Below are 12111 nucleotides of genomic sequence, written 5' to 3' on the forward strand. Positions count from 1 at the left end.
GATTCAAGATTCTTCTCTAAAAGGCAAGATGCCCAAGATGAAGGACAAAAATTTAAAACTAGGCAAATGCCCAGAGCAAGCATCTGTGACAGTATTTAGAACATAAGATTAAAGCGTGTAAATAGGCATGACTCCCTTCAAAGCATGCCCACGACACTTCTCTACACATACCTTGAGGGGGCGGTGTGACACAAAGTATTGTGCAAAGGTACCTGGTAGTGCCGAAGGACAGAAGTGTTTCTAAATCCCCCCTGCATACACCGTCACTGCAAGAAATTACCTGAACTTCTACTTCCATAGCATTAATGGTTCTCTCCAGTGCTAAGGAGGGATCCTCATTTCTTAATAAGTTGCTTCTTGTGGGGAATAACGTTGACTATAGCAGTACAATTGAATTGGGCTGATTCCATCAGAACAGAAGATTACTTTTTTTTTAAGTCTAATTCAAATATGTATCTGAGGTCTACAGAGCAGCTGTGTTCCCTGAAACACACAGAAAAGAAGGAAACTGGCCAAAGAAATCGCATGCTATCGATAGGATCCATGTGGGCTGGATTGTGTACAAACATGCACACACACATATATATGGGGTTTTTTCCTTGTATATTTCCCTCTGTGTGTGTGTATTTATATATGTTTCTCTAGAAGGATGTTCCTTCACACAATCAGAACTATGGGTCAGATTCCCCAGGTGGTATACACTGGAGTTGTTCTGTTAACTTGAGTTCAGACTAGCTGAGAAGCTTTGTGTGTTTATTTCAAATGAAATCAACAGGTTGTTTCACTCTCCTTTAAGCCCATGAGTCAGAGTGAGCCAAAGGCGCTATTTGTTAATGTGCTACTGTCAGAAAAAAACATGTCCTTTTCCACAGTTTATGTTTGCCCAAAGAGATCGAGCATTTTCTGGGCCTTGACAACAACTTGGTATTCGATGAAGTCTGTTGTAACAGATTTGATTTTCCCATTGCTGAGCATGCCTGCAAAATCCAGTTCTAGAAGTGGACAGGGTACTTTGAGGTGATGCAGTCCTCTGGACTGGATACTCCTCTGCAGGAACCAAACAGTACCTTAGTATTAAAAGCTTTCCAAAATAATTTTGTCATTTGCAACATAGTGTTAAGAATGCTAAGTGGGAATGCAAAAAGTGGGAAATCTGCTGCAGCCTCATCTCCCAGATGAGTGGGTTGAAATCCTGAGGACATGGCTCTAGTTCACTGTATTCTGAGAGCTGTAGCTGGGGAAAAGAGAGCAGTAGTAGAAGGAAGAGAGTAGTGCAACAGACAAGCAAAGAGCTGTAGTCTTTTTACCAGAACTCCCATTTTCAACAAGAATAACAGATATTCATATGATCTTCTAGTGCTTTGATTTCTGAGAGTCTGTGCTAATTTTACATCACTTTTGCAAGGATTCCAGAAGCATCCTGTTGAACAAAGGCAATGCTTTAACTCTGATCCAAACTTTGCCTTGTCTGCACTATCACAGCTTGGTCACAATGCAAGGTATAAATAAAGGTGAATGTGACTATTCTGTGTGGTGGTTTTTTTGAACAAACCAAGGGAGATGTGAAAAATAAATGATACAAATAAACTAAATGGTTTTTAAATTCTCCACATGGTTTTCTTAAGGTGCTATTTGTACAGATGGTTGTTTTTAATTCAAGCTTTAAACAAATGCCTGAAAGTTCTCGTATGTCTGGCAGCTTTCAACACCAGCTTCATCAATTGTTATACTGTCCTCCAGAGTCTGTTCAATAATGCAAGTGCATCAGGGTGACATTCAGCAGTATTATTTCATGTCACTGGCATTTCACTTTTACTGTAATCAGTTATGTAAATTTTATATGATTTCCAAATGGAGTCTTGAAAATATAATAATGATTCTGTACTTATGCTTAAGCTACTTTTAAGATCAGCAGGCTTTATTTCATCCTATCTTAATCAAAATAGAACATTTTATAGCCAACATAACTAATTTCATCACAACTGAACAAGGCTTACTCATTAGTTTTTCGCAAACAAGGGAACTACAGGTATATTAAAAAAAATAATAATAACAGGCAGCTCAGTTTACATACTGTGTCAGAGCACAGAGAACTCCAAAGCATCCTGTTGAAAGAAAACCTAGTACTACCTGTTTGCCTGGAAAATGTGATAGCTGGGACCAGCCTATCCACCTATCCGTTCAATCAAGGAAGGAGAAACTGTTCAAAAGCACTTGAGTAATTCCAGAACCTAAAACTCAGTAGTACTATTTCTTATGTCATATGGGGCAAACCCATAGACGTTTCTAAGCCACAAACACTGCATGTTTAAATGACATGCAGGTTTTCAATTTCACTGCTATGATTAGCTTGTTAACAAACCTAAGGAAAATAGACAATAATCCAGTCACAAAAATTAGAAGAATAATCACTCTGATGATAATCTAGGAGGACTGGGAGGAGAATGAGATTGTACAGAATGATACTATTTCAGATAAAACTCAGGAATCAGAATGTGAAGTCTGTTTGCCTGTGAAAAGAACATCTAAATATCGTAAAAGAAGTGTTTAAATTAATTTCTAAAGTCCCATTCCAAACACTTAAAGATGGTATGATGGGAAAGTCCCAGGATGAACTGGGTGAACTAATATGACTTTTTTCACCTCTAATATCTGTTATTTCCATGTAGAGTATTACTACAGTAGAAGTATCACGTGTATCTGTGAACTGTAACTGTACACAAACGATATCACTTTTCCCTCTACATTAAACAAGACTGTTGATAGCCAAAATACTCTACAAGCTATTTTTGCTTGTTTGCTGTAAGCTACAAAGGCATCCCACCTGTCTCTCTGCTGCACGTTTTTGCTTCTAGTTTTGTACAAAGAAATTTGTACTGTACTGCGCACATATTAGATCTTGGTTCTACTTTACTGACCACAAAGAACTGTAAATATTAACACAAAAGGTGCCGATGTCTCAGAGCATTTTGATTCTGAAGTGTTTTGACTCCAAAGTAAAGTATCCCTGGGAAAAACTTGCCATTGTACACAAAGACAGTATATACACTTCACTGATAACTGAGTTGAACAAGACTTGTGTTAGCTCACAAATGGCAGCATTTTATCCTGTTTGGAGATCAGCTCATTACCAGGGAAACAGGAATTTTCTTGCCATGTCACTAGGATTATATTATTTGTTATTATGCTGTTCTTCAGGCTCAGTTATTCACAATGTTGAGTAGCAATCTGAATTGTGAAAAAGGAGACCATTGGTTCAGATTTCCTTTCCTCGCCTAACATCTGCTAATTCAATGACTGAACAAGGCCTTCTGAAATTTTTCTGCTCTAGCTGGAACTTGAAACTGAGATGGTAAAATACAGTGAGAGGGAGATATTCAGCTTGTTCTGAAATAAGAAGCCACCAGGACACCCTATGAGCAGTACTAGATCTTTCAAAGCAGTCTTGCTAAGCTTCAAACACCAAACTGATTTACTCATTATAGCAAAAGGTAAATGTGCCAATGGCTATTCAGTGCCATAATCAAAGAGGTTCTATGAACTGCTGACACAGAGAGCCCTGAATTTTGAAGAACAGAGATGTAGCTGAGTTTTCTGGGATTTTGACTTGCTTCACACTAAAGGTCAACACTCAAATTTATTTTTAATCATTTAAACGCATAGCATTTTGTAGATGGGGAGGATCAGGAAGTTAGTACATAGCATGATACAATTCACATTCAAGAAAACTATCTGAAGACCTTTTATAGAATTTTAAATCTGCAATGCCTATTATTTCTTTCACTCAGAGCCTTGTACAATTAGACTCACTATAACTAAGGCAACTATTAAAAAATATCTACAGGTCTACATTACTACTTCTCTACCTGCTAGACTCTAGAATTTACCCAGGCTGTTTTCTGTAATGCCTGTGTGGCCAGGAATTTATGGTGCACCATGAAAAATTATTTATTGTCGCTCCCTCAGGAAGTGCTTAGTAACTTATCCACGCTCACATAATGCAATCATCCCCAATTCACTGTGACACTGTACCACGTTAACATGCATTTCTGTATGTTCTGAGATCTGTGTGTCTAAAAGAATCTATGGTGACACATAACTGCAGTTAAACCTTTCATTACTATGATTGCCTTTTGTTAAAGGTGTGCTTTAATAGCAGGGACCAGAATAGATGTTCCAGTCAGTAAATGAGTAAGCTTGGTAAGACCTGCTGCATTTTGTGGTCCCTTCTTGCCCCATCACTAGTCACTTAAAGATAGTTAAGCAGCAGCTGCATAACTACATTCTGATGTCTTCACTGATTCACAAATCCCTATCAACATCATTCCATATTTCATTTGAACCACTTCCCATGGTTCAAACATACAAGCAATGTAAAATAGGCTAAAAATAGGCTAAAAACAGTTGACTAATCACCATCTATCCCTACTGCATGTTAGCACAGGTTTGTAAAGTAGCAAACAGCTGGAAAAATGATGCAGGGATCTCATCATAGTGATCTTTCATTAAATTGTTATTGTTTCAGTAGAAGACCACTTTGAATGTTCCATGATGTCCTAAAAATTACTGAAGCCTAAGCAATGTGAGACTTCATTGCTGTACTGTCTCTATCCTAAGCATGGTATTTAAAGTAGGTAGAGAGTGCCAAGCCTGCATTTATAGCATAATGAGATTTTACTCTTGTAAACATGACTGAGTATCCAAGCCCGAGAAATTATTAAACTTGTGTGGTATATAGTGTACTTTAAAAAAAGGGCTTTTAATTCAGGACACCCGGTTCTCCTTTGTCTCACTTAATGCCACTTCATGCAAGCCCAAGGGAAAATGGCAGGCTCAACATCTTTCAGGTACATAAGGGCCAAAACTTTGAAGTACAGGTTAACCAAGACATGCTTGCTGAATGTAGGATAATTTTCTTTTGATGGGTAAATCTAACAGCTGTAGTAGATCAAAAGGCTGATCTAAATAGCCAGAGCATTTAGATACTCATAAGCATGGCATGTAATCATGAATCTTGCTCCCAGATTCAGGGCTTAAGCTTTACACCATTGCTATCAGTATTTCTGCATGAAGATAAAGCTTCTCATTACAGTCTTTCTCTGAGGAAATAGAGGTTAACAAGCCTGACTTCTCATTACAGCTTCTCATCCGCATAGACAACACTGCATTTTGCCATTCCTAGGATAAAAGGCTGGGACGGAGCCACTCCAGCCATGAAGACAGGAAGGAAAGAAAAAAACCTGAAAACAGCCACTTCGGTTGCTGGGCTGCTGATCAGTCTGACTCCAAACTTTGCCATACCCATCCTGTCTCCTTCTGCCTGAACACCAATCATAGCCACAACCAGACTGGTTGTCTAGGGTTGTGGCACGGGCATTTGTGCTGCCAGCAGGCTGCTGTTCCAGGCAGCTAGTTTGCTAATGTCTAGAGTCAACCCTGGCTGTTAACTACAGAAAGAGAACTGGTATGTCACCTTGTCATGTGGGAAAATGAGCAGATATTGTTGATGGTGCTGTAAAACCATTAGCAATATGAAACCACAATGTATCTATGCACAAGGAAGGTAAGACTTAGGACTACCTGCAGACTTCTTCCTGCAAGTATGTGCACTATGGACTTTTTGTATGTGTTGTTGGCACATGCTGCTTACATTGTTTGCAAATTATTCTGTTCTCACAGAGACCTACAAACATTTCAGAGTTTTAGCAGTCTGAGGTTATATTTACTTAGCTGGCTGCAAGTCGTCAGGCATTGTGAAGATGCATCACTAAGGCCTGAAATTAAGGGATGAAATTAAAAATCCATCTGACTTACCATCATCTGGACAGATTTGTGCAGCTAATGTGGAAAAACTCTTCATGCGTTGCCTGTCAGTGAAGAAGTCATTCCCATTCCCAGCAGCACCTCTGTAAGCAAATGGTTTGCAGCAGTTCACGGTTCTGTAATAAGAGAGGCTGCTGTAATAAGAGAGGCTACTCAGGAATGCTTACAATCTACAGTCCTGGGTTATGCTGGTCCCCTTTTACCCTATTTGCTATGATAATGTGGTTATCGCTATGTATGAAATACGATGTTGCAGCTCTGGACACAAGACTGCTGCAGTAAACAAGCTGGTGGGAGAACTCCAACAGCTCCATGTTCCAGGAGCTGCATGAACAATCCCCTTGTGGGGAGGTTTCAAACCAGCAGCTACACCACTGGTGCACTGCCTTCCCAAAGGGAGTACAGGCCAGAAGATGTAGACTCCCTGCATTCCTGGATGACAGTTAATATTTTTAAACATTTTTGGAATATATTATTAAAATATAAGCAGAATAAATTTCATTTAAAACACACCCATTTTTCATGCCTTCGTGCAAAGAAGTGGCCCCCACTTCCCTCTCCCTCTTCCCTCACCCCTAACTCCCTGACTTTTGCAGTCACTATTAAGTGATTCACATTTCTGGAAAACTACAACACTGACTTCTTTCACATTGGCTTTTAAAGCCAACATATGACTGGCAAAGTGTTTACCAGCAAGACAAACCAAGCAAGCTTTTTATGTCTCCAAAGCTAATAAAATACTGCTCGGAGCACAGCTTGCCCTGAGTTTCTGCATGAGCAGAGCTCATTCTGCAAGCCCAACATGAGGAGACAGCTATTTTAATCATCCTGTAGTTGCTTAAGCATAGGTTCTCCTGTTGATTTAGAACACTCTCAACCCAGAACACTAAGCCATAAATACATCTGGAGCTAAGGTTGAAGAAGAGTTAATATTCATGTCTCTCATTTTACTTTAAAATATACTTTTAGATCTCTTGATGTGTAGCAGACATCAGTGAGTCACTCTAGACAGCTTAAAGATATTTTGGAAAAAGCTATAAAGTGAGTTTTTGGGTTTGTTTTTCTTTTTTTTTTTTTCTAGTCACAAGCAGACTTGGTTTAGTTATTTCGTTTTGTAATAGAAGGAGAACTAGAGTTGCATAGAAGTTAATGAGCACCTAACATCCCTCAGCCACGTAGGCACTCCAAGAGAAACAAAAGGACTTCTGGTCTAACTCTAGCCAGCCATCCTGTATTGATGAAGCTAGTGGAGTGGTGACAAGGGGCCTTTGCATTCATCCTCTGTGCAGCAGCATCAACTGCAGTGAACCTCTATGCTCAGAGCAAAGAGCACAATTGCACCCATGGAAGGAGAAAACAGAGCAGTGAGGTCATTTTTCCAAACTTCCCCAGTTCATACTGCTTTATGCATCTGGCTGGCTGCAATGTGGAAAATATGCAGCATCTACAGATATTTACAAAGGTGTAGAGACAGAAATTAAGCAGAAGGAAGTCAGTCACACAGTCAGAAACTGAAATCCAGCATGGGGAATCCTGGTACCCTGTCTAGATCACTCCCTTCTACCCTGCCAGCTTAGAACCTAGACAAGGCCAGAACTGATGATGTTAGTATCTGAATGCCTCTGTCTTCCCTATAGCAAGACTTTTGTCTAGCTACTCCTTCAGTGTCTCACATTTAAGCTCTTGAGCCAACACCATGACCGTGTGTGGTGAATGAAGCAGACAGAGAGGCCAGCAACAAAAATGATCCTGTTATTCTGAGGAGTATTTCTGGCAGGATCCAGGAGAGTGAAGCAATGAGGAGAAAGTTGTGTTCCATCTTTAGCAGAATGCCTCACTTTGCTGTACTCTGCTTCTTGACTTGTTTGCTTGAGCCTTTTTTTAACCACACTTTTGGGCTTTCCAGTGTATGCAGACAGGACAAATATAGTGACTCACAAGTGTACACCTATTATTTAGTTGTTATATAAAGCCCACCTGAGAGCACTATGAACTCACATTTTAGGTTTGCTGGAAACTTTTGCTGGAAATTTGTTCTGGTCTGTTGCCACCTTGCAGGGATCCTTTCTCATCTCCCACACACATGCAAATCCTCAACATGTTTTTAAATGAGTACAGAGAAATACTGTTAGTCACAGCAGTGACCTCAGAAAAGGTTTTGCCTTTGAGATTCTTTTATTATTTCATACAGCTTTACTAGGTAACCTTTCATAACATAGGATGCCATTTGTGCTTTTCATGTGGTGGCAGGGGTCACCATCCTGGCGGGTGACAAGGAAATTTGTTGGAGCCTATTTTAGATACCAGTTCTTGTTGCACATCATTCATATAGTCATCACTTCTCCTCCATTCCTCCATTCAGTGACTTAGGTCCTCAGCTCCACTCCAATGACAGGGAAAGATCTGAGTCCCTGATAAAGTGGCACCTAGGACAGGCTGATAAATCAATGATTGTAATGAAGAAAAGTGAGGGATCTTTCTTTAGAGGGGTAATGCCATTATTCGGATAAATGCAACAGATGAAGATAGCTAACATTTAATGCTTCTCCTCTATTTGCCTTACATACCCCATTTTAATATGCTTCAGAACACAATCACAGTGAAATATTCTCAACTTTATGCCCCATCATTATTGCTCAGTCAGTACCACAATACAGCATCTCAGAAGAGAGAGTGCTCTGAGCCAAAGACCAAAACAAGATGCCTCTGCTTTACAGAGGGCTCTGCAAATTCATGCATCTCCACACATCAGGCTGGAAAAGCGGAGAGGTACTGTTGAGTGAGCTCCCCTCCCTTCTGCCCCGAGCCATGAGGTAAAGACGAGTTGCATAATGTCAAAAGAACATCTCTGCTTTTTTTCCAAAAAGGAAACTAGACAATCATGCCCAGCACTCCTCCCAAAATTTTCATATTATTTTCTGGAAATTCTGCAAAGAATCTGGTATCCTACTGAGGTGTGCTGGAGAGGGGGAAAGGGCAGCCTGGAGAATGCACTGATGCACAAAATGGGAAGCAGGAAGGTGGGCACATGGCACCCCAGCCCTTGAGTTAGCAACAGTTGGCATTGTAATGACTGGCTCAAGCTCATTAAAGGAGCTTCTTGTTGAATTACTGGCAGAGAAGCAGGGAAGCACTCTGCTGTGCAGAGTGCTGATTCCCTGGCAATGTCTTCAAAGCTCAAGATCCTCACCAGGCTGGCTGCCCTATCAGGGATGGGCTGCATTTGGTTTAAGCTGACCAGTTCTGTCCTCAGTGTTCCCCATCTACATCTAGGCCTCCAGCAAATCTCGCATCTTCCTGTTTTCTTTGCCAAATCCTAAAAGGCAAACATTTCAACATTGCAGGGATGTAGCACAATATTAAAACACAGACTTCAATAGTAATGACTCAGGCTTAATAGCCAGTCCGCAGAGCTCATTTTCCTCCTGCCAGCTCCCTCTACCCCTGCAGTTCACAATTCCTAGAAGGTTGAATAGGTTTAGGAACCAACAGTGTATTCAAAAAGGTATACTTTGACTACAAAAGGCTAGAGAGGCTATTATAATTATTTCCTATTTTCAAGCAAAAAACAATCCCAAATATTGTTTACTTAAGATAGACCGCCAGCAGTTTTCCACAATCTTTCGGAAACTTTCCACAGCTCTACTGTAGAATGCTGCTGTCCTAGGGAATGACGCACCTAGGACCAGCATCAGTCACTCCCCTGAATGGGCTCTGGAAACCCAGTTGCATATGAGGTGATCCTCATGTCCTACAAGTTATATAGAATAAGCCATACCCTTGCAGAGCATGCAGCAACCATGGCCAGTCCCTACACCTACAGTTCATTATAAAGCAGCATATCTACCTCATCCCTGTGACTGAGAACCTCTGTTAAGTCATATCATCTATTAGCACCAAAAAGGTTAATGTTTAGCTTTGTATATACTCAGTTTGTTATTCATTGCATGTATTCCCCACGTGCAACTAAGTAGACTCTTGACAGGTCTTTTTCTCAGAAACCAAATGTAATGCCTTGAAATTAACTGGCAATATATTTGGACTTTTGACTCACATGCCAAGATTAGAAATATTTATAACTGGTGATAGTTACAGCCACTGTAAATACAGCATTCAGTCTGCTTCTTTTATGGGTGCTGCTTAACCTATTCTAAGTATCACAGTTTAGTCTACTGTTTAAACACAAGTTGAGTTTTCCCAACAGCTGGGACCTGAGGCCAAGCTGCTTTGCAGTCATGTTTTACTGTAATAGGTTAAATTCAACCCAGCAATTCAAGAGAAATGAATCCTTCTGAAAACATACTCTGAACAAACCAATATATGCACTCAGAGGGAGTTTTAGTTCTGTGCCCAATGTGATCTTACGTGCTCCTGTAAATCTGTTTGAGAGCTGACTTCACGGAAGACAGGCTCTGAATCTGAATACTAGTTTGAACAGAAAAAAAGGTTGGGGAAATTGATTTGAATTTGTGCAAGTGGCCACACACAGTAGTGCCTGGCCTTCTCATACAGGAAATCCTGGAGCGCTGCTCTACTCCGTCTGCCAGTTCCCAGCCCATTTAGTATATACTTCAGAACACGCAAGAACCCTTGAATTTGACTTCATTGGGCTATTCTGCCATAGCGGAAATTTCTTCCATAAGGGCATAATATTTTTGGGAGGGCAGATGGAAAATCACTAACATATAGGGAATTTCAGAGAGGTAGAATATAATTTAGTGGGCAGGGCATTGGATTTATGAATTCCTGCTCTAACTCTGTGGCTTGTAATGACCAGTGATCAGTATCTTGGTTTTGTGCATCATCCCCAATATGAAGGATTTTTAAAAAAATCCTTCCAAACTTGCTGATGTAATGAAAATGAGGCAAGAACAAAATGAAAACACAGTAGGAAAAATCTACCATTATGCATTGTGTGTCAGGATGCACATTCAGTGCCTTTGCCAAGAAAGAGGTGGTTATCTACTGTCCCCACAGTTTATCTGATAATGCAAGGTTCACTTCAAAGCCTGATCTCTGCCAATAAGGAGTTAATATGCATTTATCTTTAATAGCTAGCTACCTAGTAATGATTTTATATCTTGATGTATCCCTTCAAAAAAATTAAATGGATATGTCCATCTCCTCCTAGTTGCTTTATTACATATTTATTATATATTCTTATTCTGAGACACCCAAAATATCATTAACAAGTTTTTTTAAGGGCTCCCTCTCATATACATGTTTTCTGGGATCTCTTTGTCCTCATCTAGTGATTCCTAAGGTACAAGTCCTAGTTCTACAGCCAAGAAGACTAAATACTAATTTCCAGGGATGAAATTACAGCTATCCCTAGTTCCCACTTTCCAAATCCCTTTTGAAGAGTCATCTGATGCCAGCAAGACCTAAGTTTTGGAACAGAGCAAACCATCTGCTATTTCTGCAGGCTAACGGTTTGTCACTGCAAAACAAATGCAAGAACCAAAATTAACTTCTTGGACTTCCACTAAAATTCCTTTTTGTCCCCACTGGAGTGCTTCTGGGATTCATTTTTAAGTAAGAGTCACACTGAACTGCATACAGACATACGCGTGCCTGTGCAACACTGAGCCATAGGATTCAAGCCACCAAAGTGCACCAGTAGAAACTACGGCACTTAAGCTTCGAAGGCAGAAAACAGACCTATGATCTAATCAGAGTAAGCTGTGGATTTCCAAGAGAGCTATCCCATGGCTGCTCCTGTGTCTCCAGCTCCTGCCTGCCTGGCTGCTTGTGCCTCACCAACCAAGACCGAAATTCAGCTCCTGAAGTCGAGATATGTAGATCCAGGGCTTTGGGTTAGCCTCTCCTGAATTTAACGGACCACAAGCCCCTCCAGCTCTCTTAGATGCGCTCCTATGGCCAAACATAAGTGAGGTTCAGGCCTTCACACTAGGAAGGAAGGCAGAACTGGGACAGCCATACATGACAATTGACAGTATGCAGTCCAGCATTTCCATCTATTATTGCATCTACCAATTCTGCTGCTCTCCCTCCTTCCCTCACTCTTTGGTAACCCTCAGCGTATAATTTTGTACATCTAAACTGCTCATTAAAGAGTAACAAGTGGTTCAGCAGCTGTCTGTGTTTTCATGAAAAAGAACTTGGCTATCATGAATTGCTTCTGCCAGTCTTGGATCACCTGTAGGAAGCACTTGTAACCAGCCCTGTGACTGGAGCCAACTGGTGCAGGATAGTCGTATGGTTTTCACCTTGCCTGTGCACAACATTGCAAGGACGCATTCCTAGCACTAAGGTTTGGCTGTGAAA

The 12111-nt window shown here is 40.6% G+C and overlaps 1 protein-coding gene across 1 annotated transcript in view; it reads right to left on the bottom strand.

Moving 5' to 3' along the window:
• USP3 (ubiquitin specific peptidase 3) overlaps positions 1-5865 on the bottom strand; it is a 57136-nt gene extending 51271 nt beyond the window's left edge. The window contains exon 1 of the mRNA XM_050903335.1: positions 5815-5865. Within this exon, the coding sequence (XP_050759292.1) occupies positions 5815-5860 (46 nt within the window). The 5' untranslated portion in view covers positions 5861-5865. The remainder of the gene's footprint in view (positions 1-5814) is intronic.
• Positions 5866-12111: the final 6246 nt, after the last annotated feature.

Source organism: Gymnogyps californianus, chromosome 11, assembly GCF_018139145.2.
Source record: "Gymnogyps californianus isolate 813 chromosome 11, ASM1813914v2, whole genome shotgun sequence".
Classification (NCBI taxonomy): domain Eukaryota; kingdom Metazoa; phylum Chordata; class Aves; order Accipitriformes; family Cathartidae; genus Gymnogyps; species Gymnogyps californianus.